The sequence below is a fragment of the Hemitrygon akajei genome, unplaced genomic scaffold (assembly GCF_048418815.1).
Source record: "Hemitrygon akajei unplaced genomic scaffold, sHemAka1.3 Scf000082, whole genome shotgun sequence".
Taxonomy (NCBI): Eukaryota; Metazoa; Chordata; class Chondrichthyes; order Myliobatiformes; family Dasyatidae; genus Hemitrygon; species Hemitrygon akajei.
In genome coordinates, this window is record NW_027331968.1 from 1,228,017 (window position 1) to 1,243,002 (window position 14,986).

General features: G+C 46.1%; 1 protein-coding gene across 3 annotated transcripts; it reads right to left on the reverse strand.

Annotated features, from left to right (window-relative positions):
* Positions 1–477: 477 nt before the first annotated feature.
* LOC140722640 (uncharacterized) lies at positions 478–6,860 on the reverse strand. 3 transcript variants are annotated; one of them, XM_073037350.1, is made up of 3 exons: positions 5,254–6,860; positions 4,582–5,085; positions 1,801–4,497 (listed from the first exon to the last, which is right to left on the reverse strand). In XM_073037350.1, the coding sequence occupies exons 1-3, from the start codon at positions 5,590–5,592 to the stop codon at positions 3,883–3,885; spliced, it is 1,458 nt and encodes a 485-aa protein (XP_072893451.1). In that variant the 5' UTR covers positions 5,593–6,860; the 3' UTR covers positions 1,801–3,882. The 3 variants fall into 3 exon arrangements, with proteins under 3 accessions (XP_072893453.1, XP_072893452.1, XP_072893451.1); XM_073037352.1 differs by lacking the exon at positions 1,801–4,497 and adding an exon at positions 478–1,568 and having other exon boundaries at positions 4,666–6,860; XM_073037351.1 differs by lacking the exon at positions 1,801–4,497 and adding an exon at positions 478–1,568 and having other exon boundaries at positions 4,582–6,860.
* Between the last annotated feature and the right edge of the window lie 8,126 nt (positions 6,861–14,986).

The window sequence follows — 14,986 nt, forward strand, 5'->3', positions numbered from 1 at the left end:
TGGATGTCAGAGAGACAGAGCGAGGGTGATGGTGGTGAATAATGTTCGGAGGGAGGGAGAGCGTGAATGCCTGTTAGAAGGAGTGGCGTCAAGGAAAGGAGTCACAAAGACGGGAAAACTTTGTCCAGACCCGATTCCTGCCTGGGCACAGGCTGTCTAGGTGAGGATATAGACTCTGAGATTCCTCACCTTTCTTTTGTTTGGACATGGTTTGGACAGTCAGTCTATGTTTTTCTCGGAGGTTGGTGTGGCCTAGCTACCTCCAGTCGAGTTTACTGTCATTTAATAACACACATGCACACCGACAAACTAGACAAGGTTTCTCCGAGCCGGGTTGCAAAGAACAGCAGCACAAACAACACACAGAACACACAACTACTTATGAAAGAAAGGACAGAATCCTCCGATGAGCCACGCACAGATAAACAAAGTAAATCAAAACACGTTATTATATTCAGATTCAGTTTATTTGTCATTTAGAAACCACAAATGCAATGCAGTTAAAAAAAATGAGACAACGTTCCTCCAGAATGATATCACAAAAGCACATGACAAAACAGTCTACACCAGAAAATCCACATAACGTTTGGCAATCCCCAATCCAGGGTCCGGAGAGAATGCTGCGTATTAATATCGCGCTACTGTCTTAGCACGTTACCCAGAAAGGAGCTCCAAACCTACCAGACAAAACAAGACCAAAAACTAAAGCTACAAAACCTGCACGAAACCACGTAGTTACAACAGTGCAAACAATAGCATAATACATTAAAAAAAAACAGACCATGGGCACAGTAAAAATAGTCCAAAGATGTTAAAAGACTATAAGTTCAAAAGAAACCAGCAGTTTCCACAAGTCCACAGGGTCTCGATAAGACTCGTCATCCCACGCAGGCAGCAGAAGGGAATACTCCCGCTATGGACATCCACGGCGCCGCCCGACTCAGCCTCGCAGACACAACACACAGTGAAAGCGACCTGACCGCAGCGGACTCCATGTCCGGCGAACCTCCGCGCCTCCGACCATCCCCTCCGGCACAGCTTCTCCGAGCACCATCCTCTGCCGAGCGTATTAAGACGGCCCCGCCAACGCGACCCCGAGGAATGGGGGCCTGTTCTTCCCAGCTGAGTCCCGGATCTCACAGCAGCAGCAGTAACGAAGAAGGTCTTCCTGGAGATTTCCAGATGTTCCTCCGTGCTCCCACGTCCGTTTTTCATCCGATTCTGATTGCGCACCGGCACCCCGCTTCACAAATAACAGATAATCAGCTCCGGAATGGCCGCTGCAAGCTCCGTCGCGCCGCCATCTTGGATTACAGTTGAATTTGAACACGATTCAGCACTCCATATGTGTACATGCAATTGTGAAAAGAAATACAGACCAGAAAACTTAAATGAGATGCTACCTCAGAAAAACAAATCATCACTGTGGAAGAAAACATTAACCAGTGGAATGAGAATGACCTTCCATGGGAGACATCCCAATGATCTGAGCAGAATAGATGTTGACAAGGAAGCACCGAGCACCTGGACTGAGAGTTGGAGACCTCTTCCCAGAAACAGAGGGGTTCCTTGCAGAAATACAGGACAAGGTGGTTAGCAAAAGGGGAAGAAAATCACAAATACATACAATACAAACAAGGCAATCAATGCAGAAAATGCTAAGAGATACCAGACACAATCCAACACATTCCAGGATCCTGCGACAGTTGAACTCAATCTGATTAATTATACAGCTGCAATCAAGTGGCAAATATCATTCACCAAAATCTTGCTTTAAAATACAAACGGAAGAATGACCATGTTAACCTAATTAAGGTACAATAAATTCCAGCCTGATCCACTTAGTCAAAATCTCACAATTTATATGATAATTGATACATTATTACAGATAGGACAATCCATAATAACCATCCGGATATAATATTACAGGATAAACAAGCAAATCCCTCGATAGATATAACAATTCTGAACACACACGTTCCCTGACCAGTGGAGCACCTCACCACAGGTATTGTTTGTGTCATTAGTCAGACAAACAAATGATTTTCTCTGTAAATCAGCTTCCAAATGTTGCTACTCTGTCATTCATTGCCACACCCCGCTGCTGATTTCCTTCTCCTCATCATACGTTCTTACCTCGACCATCGTCCAGAGCCCCAAACTCTGCCCTGTGCAGACTCACCTCTGGTTTCTGACCCTGCTCCTTTGAACATCCAACCAATGTTTTCGCATTCTGCTTTCAGTCTTTAGAGGACAGTGGTGTTTTCTAACAACCCTTTAGAAGCAGGGAAAATGACCCATAATGTGGAAATGAGCCATGAATAAGGAGAGTAAATCCAAATGTCATTCTTCCTCAGCTCAGAGATTTCAGGGGCAAAGAACATCTCAGACAGAACTGCAGTCAGCACAACTTCTTCAGTCTGGAGAAAATTCAAGGGGAACCTTTTCACCCACAGAGTGGTGACTGTTTGGAACCCGTCCCACAGGGGGAACAAGAGGTGAACAACAGGGGAGGATTTAAAAGGACTGTCGTGGGACAGAATCACTGGCAGGGTCCAGCAGGCCTGAGTTGACTCTCTATTCAGTTTAAGATAGTACTTAGGGCCAATATGTCTAAAGATAAATTGGCGCATATATTTCCTAATATAAGCACTATTTGTGACAGATATAACGTAGAAGTAGCTGCTCTAAGAGATGTGTTTATAATATTATCTAAAGTTATAGATGTGGATGTTCAACCCAATTTCTCTTACGGCAATTTTTGGGATTATTCCAGAGGAAATAGGGAGAGTATCTGCTTCTGCTCAACATGAAAAGGCAAATTCTGCCTTTTCAACTTTACTGACTAGGAGTACTATCTTGTTATATTGGAAAGAATCTAATCCTCTACTGTTTTCTATTGGCTCACCTCCATTATGTCATATCTAAGCTTGGAGAAAATTAGAAGCTGGACGTTTGATACATCTTTTAATTTTGAGCAAGTCTGGTGACCCTTTATTCAATATTTTCATATCATTTAATTTATTTTTTCTTTATTCTCTTTAGGGAAAATCCTTATCTGTGAAGGTTTGGAGGTGACTGGAAGGGTGCCTTTACTGTTTGTTTTTCTTCTAATTCTATCCTCAATTGGACTGCCCAATCTCTTTTCTTATTTAGTTTACTGTTTTTTTCCTGCATATAAATAACATTTTCCAATTTTTTTAACGATTTGTTAAGAGTTGTGTTTTTTTGATTACACTGTATATATAACAGCATAACATTAAACCTATCTGACTTTGACAATATATACTTTTCTTTATTGCTGTTTATGTCTTTTGTATTATCTGTTTGCTAAACCTCTCCACTGATTTGTATTTTTTTACTGGAAATCAATAATAAAATTGAAAAAATGAAAAGGACTGTCCTGGAACAGAACCACTGGCAGGATCCAGCCGGCCTGAGTTGACACTCTACTGTACGCTAGGTGTGTTATAAATTCACCAAGTACTGGAGACAGAGTTTAAAATAGAACTGACTTACTTCTCTCAGATCCAGAATATTAAACTCCAGTCCCATTAAATGTGAATGTGCAGCAGAAGAAACTCCTCCCATGCCCAGTGACCAGGGTGCAGAACTGGGTGTGGTGATCAGCAGCAATAATTTATGAGTCACTCTTGAAATTGCATTCAGCAATGGTGATGGACAAATATCCAGCATGCAGCTTATTTAAAGTTTCTCCCCAGTGTGAATCCAGTACTGTGTCACAAGGTTAGATTACTGAGTGAATCCTTCCCCACATTCACAGCAGGTGAACGGCCCCTCCCCAGTGTGAACTCAATGATGCACATAAAGTTGAGATGACTGAGAGAATCTCCTCCCAGAGTCTAAGTAGGTGATCAGCCTCTACCCAGTGTGAACTGACTGGTGTCCCAGTAGGTCAGATGACCGAATGAATCCCTTCCCACATTCTGAGCAGGTGAATGGCCACTCCCTTGTGTGAACTCGCTGATGTACCAGTAGGGTAGATGACAGAGTGAATCCTTTCCCACATTCTGAGCAGGTGAATGGCCTCTCCCCAGTGTGAACTCGCTGATGTACCAGTAGGTCAGATGACCGAGTGAATCCCTTCCCACATTCTGAGCAGGTGAATGGCCTCTCTCCAGTGTGAACTCTCTGATGTACCTTCAGTTCAAATGGCCGAGTGAATCCCTTCCCACATTCTGAGCAGGTGAATGGCCTCTCCCCAGTGTGAACTCGCTGATGTACCAGTAGGTCAGATGACCGAGTGAATCCCTTCCCACATTCTGAGCAGGTGAATGGCCTCTCTCCAGTGTGAACTCTCTGATGTACCTTCAGTTCAAATGACCGAGTGAATCCCTTCCCACATTCTGAGCAGGTGAATGGCCTCTCTCCAGTGTGAACTCTCTGATGTACCTTCAGTTCAAATGACCGAGTGAATCCCTTCCCACATTCTGAGCAGCTGAATGGCCTCTCCCCAGCGTGAACTCGCTGATGTAACTTCAGTTTACATGACCGAGTGAATCCCTTCCCACAGTCTGAGCAGGTGAATGGCTTCTGCCCAGTGTGAACTAACTGATGTACCTTCAGATGGGATGACCGAGTGAATCCCTTCCCACAGTCTGAGCAGGTGAATGGCCTCTCTCCAGTGTGAACTCTCTGATGTACCTTCAGTTCAAACGACCGAGTGAATCCCTTCCCACATTCTGAGCAGGTGAATGGCTTCTCCCCAGTGTGAACTCGCTGGTGTACCAGTAGGGTAGATGACAGAGTGAATCTCTTCCCACAGTCTGAGCAGGTGAATGGCCTCTCTCCAGTGTGAACTCTCTGATGTACCTTCAGTTCAAATGACCGAGTGAATCCCTTCCCACATTCGTAGCAGGTGAATGGCCTCTCTCCAGTGTGAACTCGCTGATGTACCAGTAGGTCAGATGACTGAGTGAATCCCTTCCCACAGACTGAGCAGCTGAATGGCCTCTCCCCAGCGTGAACTCGCTGATGTAACTTCAGTTTACATGACCGAGTGAATCCCTTCCCACAGTCTGAGCAGGTGAACGGCTTCTCCCCAGTGTGAACTCGCTGATGTCTCTGTAGTTTGGATGGATCAGTGAATCCCTTCCCACAGACTGAGCAGGTGAATGGCTTCTCCCCAGTGTGAACTAACTGATGTACCTTCAGTTGGGATGACCGAGTGAATCCTTTCCCACAGTCTGAGCAGGTGAATGGCCTCTCCCCAGTGTGAACTAACTGATGTACCTTCAGATGGGATGACCGAGTGAATCCCTTCCCACAGTCTGAGCAGGTGAATGGCCTCTCTCCAGTGTGAACTCGCTGGTGAGCCATTAGATCAGATGACCGAGTGAATCCTTTCCCACAGTCTGAGCAGGTGAATGGCCTCTCCCCAGTGTGAACTCGCTGGTGAGCCATTAGATCAGATGACCGAGTGAATCCTTTCCCACAGTCTGAGCAGGTGAATGGCCTCTCCCCAGTGTGAACTAACTGATGTACCTTCAGATGGGATGACCGAGTGAATCTCTTCCCACAGTCCGAGCAGGTGAACGGCTTCTCCCCAGTGTGAACTCGCAGGTGAGCCATTAGATCAGATGACCGAGTGAATACTTTCCCACAAATTCAGCAGATGAGCAACCTTTGCCCAGTGTGATCTGACTGGTGTGTCCACAGGTGGGAAGACCGACTGAACCCCTTCTCACTCACAGAACAGGTGAATGGCCTTGCCCAGTGTGAACTTGCTGATAAACCTTCAGATGAGATGACCGAGTGAATGCACTCCCACTGTCTGAGCAGGTGAATGGCCTCTCCCTTGTGTAAAATGATGGGCGTGCCAGTTGGTCAGATGACCGAGTGAATCCCTCTCCACAGTCTGAGCAGGAAGGATGATCGAGTGAATCCCTCGCTCCACTTCTTAAATATCTAGAGCGAGACAGCAAAACTGGTGTGCTGTGTTTGAATTTCCATTGACAAATTCCTTGTCATTTTTAACCTGAAAAGATTTAAAAATTCATCAGTGGGTGAAGGACAACATTTCAGATGAGCTCACTTGAGTTGCCAACGTGTGATCTGATATCACACTGTTACAGTGTGGTTCAACCCAAGTTGGAGAGAGAAATCACCTTCTAACTGGGCAAAGTGTTGGTATCTGGAATGACCATCAAACTCTCTGATGCGCTATAAGTATGGGGCATTTCTGCCATCTCCAGTCTGTTACTTGGCTCAGTTTGACTCTCTCCATTGGTAATATTCCCCGTTCCCCCTGAGCGGCATGGGTGCCTAGCCCCACAGTAACTGAAACACTCTCACGCAAGTAGCTTTTTTGTTGACATACAGCTGGGATTTTCTTTTATGTACTATTAATTTAAAGTGCCATAGACTTAATGCCATGTAAATATCTCCTAACCTTGTTTAGTTCCACATTGGAGATAAATGGTTTGTAATTCTGAGATTAGTTAAAACCCGAGCAGAAGGATATAAATAAAGGAATTTAAACCATTGAATAAAATCAGGCCCAAAATTAAATTTTCTGATGTTTTAAATAGATAATTCCATTCAACCCAATCAAAGGCCTTCTCAGCACCTAAGGATGTCACACATTCCAATGTCTCTTTAGAAGGAGAATAAATGACATTTAATAAACAACAAATAGTGAAATGAGAATATTGATCTTTAATAAATCCAGTCTGGTCCTTTGAGGTTGTCCTTTGAGTCCTTTGATCTTTGATCTGGCCTTAGAACACTTAGCTATTGCCTTTAGAGAATCTCACTGTATCGCTGGGATATTAAGGAGAGGTATTATTCACAAAGTTTTGTTCTATGCCGATGACCTACTACTTTATATTTCTAAGGTCGAAACCTCTGTGCTTTCTTTACTTTCTTGTTTCAGCCAATTTTTAGGATATAATCTAAATTTACATAAAACTGAACTTCTTCCTTTGAATAATTTGGTACCCATTCATACTAACCTTCCTTTTAAAACTGTAAGAAATCAATTAACCTATTTTGGTGTAATAATTACTAAGATTTATAAGCTACTATTTAAAGGAAGTTTTTTCACTCTATCGGGTTACATTAAACGGACACTTTCAAAATGATTGCCTCTTTCATTATCGTTGATTGGCCAAATCAATTCTATTAAAATGAATCTTACCTATGTAACCCCTGGGTCACCTCAGGCATCGCTCAAACTCGTTCTAGTCTAGGGGGAGCAGCCTTCGGCCCCGCCAAACTGGGCAATCAGCTGGTGTGGATGCTGTGTGATGTCCCCGCCTTGCCCAAAAAACAGACAGTACACCTTATGCGATTAAATGAGTACAATTTATAACGATTACTATAACTAAGCGATTACTAACGATACAGTATATATGAATAAGAGAAGAAAAAGAAAAGGCGCCAAACTTATCAAAGTCCAAACCACTTCGTGCACAATCGTTGGAGCTCAATTACTGAAGTCTTCTGGTATTCGATCCCCTCCGAAGTTCTCGACCCGCCTCCTGGGACCCCCACGGTGGTCGACCAGTCGCTCCACACTCCTCTGTCTCCGTCTCCTCTCATCACCGAAAACCTTGGGCCGGGGACCCCCGCTCGGGGTCCGTACCGTCGCCCAGCTTCCAGCACCCCGTCCTCTCTCTCTCACTCCATCGCGCCGACTCCCAAAAGTCCCCCACCAACAAACAGTTTACAGTCCCAAACAAGCTTCCAGCACTTATCATAACAAAGACAATAGCATTCCTACCATTAAGACAGGCGCCAGGATTCCTACTTGTAACAAACAAAGACGCCATTTTGATTACATACACAGTAACAAAGAAAAAGAAAAAAACCCCCGTTACACTCTCCCCCCACCAAATAAAAGTCATGTCCTCATGACTATTAGATAACTCGTCACCTTTCCTGCCAACACACCGTAACCCAAGCACAAGCAGTGACATCTCCTCCCCACACAGTAAACCTCACGCTCTGTTCCTTAGGCGCTATATAGGCCAACTATCTGGGCGTTCCCAAACCCTTCTGAGACCTCCGTACCCCCCTCACCTAAACCCTTAGGCTAGGACACAGCTGGGGATACCTTGGGTCCACTACCAACTCCTCTTTCAATCTCTCACTCATACCCCACACTGCACACAGCTAACCCTCCCCACTACACCTGACTCAGTGGAAGAAGGGCCAAAGGTCTCTTCCTCAATCGAGGGAAAGTCAGCAAAAGGCAGCATGTACCACACATCCAGCCATCAGCCTTTGAATCCGTATTCATCCTCATTTCTTTGATCGGTAGCTGCTGTTTGATCTTCTCCAAACGGAAACACGTGACCTGCACTGCTCCTGCAGTCTCTTCAGCCTCCTGCAATTTAGATTATCCTCTTCTCTGGCCCCTGGCTCAGCAGTTCTGACTCCTGCATCCCGGCCATCTCAATCTGGAATGCAATTACTCCAACAGCTTCTTCCACCCCGACCTGAAAAGCAGCAGTTAAAGATTGGTCACCCTCCAGTTCAGTATTCACTGCACTTCTCTCCAGCTTCTTTTTTTTTTCTCCTCATGACTTCTTCCAGATCAACCTTCAGGTTTTGCACTTCATTTGAACTGTCGATGGTCATCTTCAGGTTCCCTTCAAGCTACCGCTTCCCCCTTCCAAGATTTGTCCGCAATTTCTTCACCTCCGCAAACTCCCTTCTCCAGGCTCTCAGTTTGCTGTGGCCCTCAGTCAAGCAACTTTTTTCATTCTCTCCACTTGTACATCTTTCAAATGGGTCCAGATCACTCTCTCCGGTCTCTCAGTCTTCATTTCAAACTTGATTCCGTAGAGAGAGACACTCACGAGCTGCGACCTTCGCCAGCCCTGGCACGTGTCCAGAAAACACTTCAACTCTGTAGTTCTCAGCCGCTCCAGCAACGACCTCACTTCATATTCTCCTGAGGCAAATCCAAATACCAGGAGATCATCCACATACGTCAAAATTCCAAACGCCTCCACACCCCCATGATCTTCCACATGCCCTGCAGGAAGGTTGCAAGGGCTCCGGAGATACCCTGTGGTATCTTTTCGGACCGGAAAGACTCCTAGGAAACTTTGAACCGCCGTCTTCTCCTTGGCGGCCTCACTCATCGGGATCTGGCAATATCCACTCCTCAGATCCAGCACCTTAAACCTCTTCGCACTACTCAGATAGGCCATCGCCTCTACGGCCCAATATAATCCACACACACGCTGCCTACGTCTGCCACTCTGTAGGGGCCAGTCGCCGCAACCTCTGCCTCACCGAGGTGTCTTCAGCAGTCAACTCCCCTCCCTGGTGGTATTTCGCAGCGTCCACTAAGAGGGTCTCACCCTCAGATACTCCTCCAGGCCATACCACCACCGGCTCTCGTTTGAATTCGGTATTGGCCCAATGCTGCTACACACATCCGCACCAGCAGCTCGAAACTCTGGGTGCATCGATAATGCCTCCAAACAGCTCTCACCCGCCTCCTCCGGGCAGGCCCCCAAGCGCACCAACAGGATATTGGTTCTCTCCATAACCGAAACGCTGCCCGTCTCAACAGGGTCCGGACACATCAGCATTAACGATTCACGAACCTCAGTCACCTCCACATTTGCCTCTAAGAACTCCATTTTCACTGACCAACAACCGTCGTCTTTATAATCACCGGCACTGGTACCCCAAATCTCCAGTGCCGTCAATGTCATCAAGGGTAAAGGCTTCCAAAAGCGGTTATAAAACAAACTGTACAGCAACTTAACCGGTGCCCCGGTGCCGAGGATGGCTTTAACTTGACTTCCATCCATCCGTAACAACACCTGAGTGCGTGGTCCCTCTAAGCCTTCAGGAATAGGGTCTGTTCCTTGCGGGAGTTCCTTGGTACATCGCTGGGAACGTGCTCCCCCAGAGACCCCAAGCCGTTCCCCCACTGGGCCTCCTCTAAGTTTCCCGACATCTCTCGGATCAACGGAACAACTGATCCCCTTGACAGATCCCCCTGGCTCCGCAAACAATTTATCTGCCCTCCTAACCAAAAGGGATACCCTAAAAACTTCCCACCAATCTCCTGCCACGGATATGATAAGCCCCCCAGCTGCGGCATTTGACTTCGTCGAACCACACGCATTTTCCCACACTTTCCCAGAACTGGCAGCTGTCACTTCGAGATAATTGCGCCCGACAGTTCTAACAACGTCACCAGCCCGCCTACTCAAACTTTCAACCAATCCCTGTCACTTTCCCGCAGTCAAGCACTGCCACTCACCCAACAACTGAGAGGTCTGCTCCGCCCATGTCTCCGCCCCTTTAGGGCTGGACATTATTCCAACAACCTGGCGGAGCCCACCATAGCTGAAACATCCCAACCTGTCACTCCTCACTCTCCAAACAGTACGGACAACCCATGGTACCACCACCATTTCGTCAGCGCTAGTCGGAACTCGAACAACGACCCCCGGGCTACCAACAGCAGCCACCCCACCCAACACACATGCAGAGATAACCGGCAATCGCACACCCACAAAGGCACACCAGCTCTTCGCCGCAGACACAATTTAAAGAGGGCGATCACACAGCTTCCACAGAAATCAATCCCGGACGATCGCACCCACTATGTAACCCCTGGGTCACCTCAGGCATCGCTCAAACTCGTTCTAGTCTAGGGGGAGCAGCCTTCGGCCCCGCCAAACTGGGCAATCAGCTGGTGTGGATGCTGTGTGATGTCCCCGCCTTGCCCAAAAAACAGACAGTACACCTTATGCGATTAAATGAGTACAATTTATAACGATTACTATAACTAAGCGATTACTAACGATACAGTATATATGAATAAGAGAAGAAAAAGAAAAGGCGCCAAACTTATCAAAGTCCAAACCACTTCGTGCACAATCGTTGGAGCTCAATTACTGAAGTCTTCTGGTATTCGATCCCCTCCGAAGTTCTCGACCCGCCTCCTGGGACCCCCACGGTGGTCGACCAGTCGCTCCACACTCCTCTGTCTCCGTCTCCTCTCATCACCGAAAACCTTGGGCCGGGGACCCCCGCTCGGGGTCCGTACCGTCGCCCAGCTTCCAGCACCCCGTCCTCTCTCTCTCACTCCATCGCGCCGACTCCCAAAAGTCCCCCACCAACAAACAGTTTACAGTCCCAAACAAGCTTCCAGCACTTATCATAACAAAGACAATAGCATTCCTACCATTAAGACAGGCGCCAGGATTCCTACTTGTAACAAACAAAGACACCATTTTGATTACATACACAGTAACAAAGAAAAAGAAAAAAACCCCCGTTACACCTAAATTTATATACCTTTTTCAGGCCTTACCCGTCTTTATTCCTCAATCCTTTTTTGATTCTCTTGACTCTACCCTATCTTCCTATATATGGAAACATAAACTTTCTCGACTAAATAAATTTCATTTTCAAAAAGCAAGAAAGAATGGAGGTTTAGCTTTACCAAATTTTATGTTTTATTACTGGGCAGGCAATATATGGAAACCTCACATTTTGGTCATACTATATTAATCATGAGGACTGTCCTGCTTGGGTTTCTATAGCTAATTCTGTTCATAAATTCTCTATTATTTCTCTTCTTGGATCTTCACTTCCTTTATCTTTAAGTAAACTAACTGACAGTTTGGTAGTTAAACATACTTTGAGGATTTGGATACAATTTAGAAAATATTTTGTTTTAATGAGACATTCTCTATCAAGTCCTATTTTTTCTAGCTATTTTTTAAACCTTTTTGATCGATGTAGTTTTTAAAGAATGGGATAGACTGGGTATTAAATGCTTCCAGGATTTGTTAGTTGGAGGAAATCTTTTCGCTTGAGCAATTGTCAGCTAAATATAGCTTACCAAAAAACTTTTTTTTTTAACTGCAAATTAGGGAATTTCTGCAGTCTCAATTGCATACATTTCCAAAAAGTCCAGATAAGAATTTATTAGATGTAATTTTTAATCTGAAACCTTTTCAGAATGGTTCAATATCCAATATTTATGGCATGCTGTTGAGAATGAGAAATGTTCCTTTAGACAAAATTAAAAATCTCTGGGAACAAGATTTGCAGACTTCAATCTCTGAGGAACCTGGAATGAAATTTATAAATTGGTTAATACTTCATCGTTATATGCCTGCCATTCCCTCCCACAATTTAAAGTAGTCCATAGGGCCCATATGACTAAGGATAAGCTCTCTCGTTTTTATTTGGATATGTCTCCCTATTGTGACAGATGCAACTATGGATTAGCTTCATTGATTCTTATGTTTCGGATATGGCCGAGTCTTCAAAAGTACTGAAAGGAAGTATTTCAAAGCTTTTCTGCACTTTTTAAAGTTAATTTTAAGCCTAATCCTTTGACTGCCTTATTTGGTATTGTTGGAGGGCAAGATATGATTTTGGAAATACCTGATCAGTGGCTACGTGATGTTACGTCATGCTTAAATTTCGAAAAGATTTGGTGTTCAATTTCTGAATCAAAGACTTTCAAACATAATGGGGACCATTTTTGAATTATTTTCAAAGCATTTGATTTGTTGTTTTGTACAGATGTTGGCTAATATTATCATCTATTTCTTTATAATGATAAGGACGTTTTTCTTTTTTTTTCTTTTTTTTACCAAGCAGCTTTTTGTTGGTAGCGGATTAGATTTTTTTTGTATAATGATAAAATTAGAAGATTTCAATATTATGATTTAAGTCAATTTACATGAATATAGGGTATTCATGATTATAAGTGTGTTTCTAATATACGGTATTTGGTACCATTTTATCATTTTTGATAGTTTATATATATACACACAATCAATAAAAATATTGGAAAAAAATCTCCGGATCTGGCTGGTGGTAACAGTGCCGGACTTCAGGATGAACCTGAATTTGAATCCAGCCGGCTCCCCTGCACACTTTCCATCCATGCCGGGTTACGGGCTGCTGATTTCTTTGGAACCTCTGCTGTAACTTGCCTCGTACGCGGTTGCCCACGACGCCAGAGAGGCTTGGAGGGAAATCGTCCGCTAACCGGAGAAACTCCGGTTGCAGCGTACCCCCACGACGCCAGAGAGGCACGGAGGGAAATCGTCCGCTAACCGGAGAAACTCCGGTTGCAGCGTACCCCCACGACGCCAGAGAGGCACGGAGGGAAATCGTCCGCTAACCGGAGAAACTCCGGTTGCAGCGTACCCCCACGACGCCAGAGAGGCACGGAGGGAAATCGTCCGCTAACCGGAGAAACTCCGGTTGCAGCGTACCCCCACGACGCCAGAGAGGCACGGAGGGAAATCGTCCGCTAACCGGAGAAACTCCGGTTGCAGCGTACCCCCACGACGCCAGAGAGGCACGGAGGGAAATCGTCCGCTAACCGGAGAAACTCCGGTTGCAGCGTACCCCCACGACGCCAGAGAGGCACGGAGGGAAATCGTCCGCTAACCGGAGAAACTCCGGTTGCAGCGTACCCCCACGACGCCAGAGAGGCACGGAGGGAAATCGTCCGCTAACCGGAGAAACTCCGGTTGCAGCGTACCCCCACGACGCCAGAGAGGCACGGAGGGAAATCGTCCGCTAACCGGAGAAACTCCGGTTGCAGCGTACCCCCACGACGCCAGAGAGGCACGGAGGGAAATCGTCCGCTAACCGGAGAAACTCCGGTTGCAGCGTACCCCCACGACGCCAGAGAGGCACGGAGGGAAATCGTCCGCTAACCGGAGAAACTCCGGTTGCAGCGTACCCCCACGACGCCAGAGAGGCACGGAGGGAAATCGCCCGCTAACCGGAGAAACTCCGGTTGCAGCGTACCCCCACGACGCCAGAGAGGCACGGAGGGAAATCGTCCGCTAACCGGAGAAACTCCGGTTGCAGCGTACCCCCACGACGCCAGAGAGGCACGGAGGGAAATCGTCCGCTAACCGGAGAAACTCCGGTTGCAGCGTACCCCCACGACGCCAGAGAGGCACGGAGGGAAATCGTCCGCTAACTGGAGAAACTCCGGTTGCAGCGTACCCCCACGACGCCAGAGAGGCACGGAGGGAAATCGTCCGCTAACCGGAGAAACTCCGGTTGCAGTGTACCTTTCCCAAAACCATTGCCTCATCCAATTGACTGTCTCATCTTGAATGCTGAGTGACTGAACCAACCTCCCATATGTGACTTTGTCAAGTGTGGGCCCATGTAGAAAACATCAGCTGCCTTGCCTTCATCCACTTTCCTGATAGCTTTCTCCAGAGACTCTATAAGATTGGCTAGACATGACCTACCATGCACAAAACCATGCTGTCTATCCTTAATCTGTCCACATCTATCCAAATATTTACATATCCGGTTCCTGCACATATGTTCTAATAACTTTCCCACTACTGATGTCAAGCTCACTAACATAAAGTTTTCTCATTTATCCTTAGAGCCTTTCTTGAACAGCAGAACAACCTTGGCTGTCCTCCAATCCTCCAGTATCTCACCTGTCACTAAGGATGATTTAAATATCTGTGCTTGGGCCCCCACAATTTCTGCACTTGTCTTCCGCAGGGTCCTGGGGAACAACTTGTCAGGCCCTGGGGATTGATCCATGATAATTTGCCTTAAGACAGCAAACACCTCCACCTCTGTAATCTGTACAGGGTCCATGAAGTTGATGCTGATTTGTCTCACTTCTATCGACTCTGTGTCCATCTCCTGAGCAAATACGGATGCAAAACAACTATTTAAAACCTCCCCCATCTATTTTGAGTCCCGTATAGGTCACCATTCTGTTTGTCCAGAGTGGGCATGTTTCTGTTCTGACCTTCTCCATGTTTCTGTGACAGAGAAGCTGGCCAAACCTGACTGGAAGGGGAATCTGGTAGGAGTGACGATGGAGCAGCAATGGATGGAGTTTCTGGGAGCAACTCGGGACCTGAGTGATCACTACATCCCAACGAAGTGGAAGCATTGGAAAGGCAGGAGGACTCAACCGTGGCTGAAATGAGAACCCAAAACCAATAAAAAAGCCAAAGAGAGGACAAAT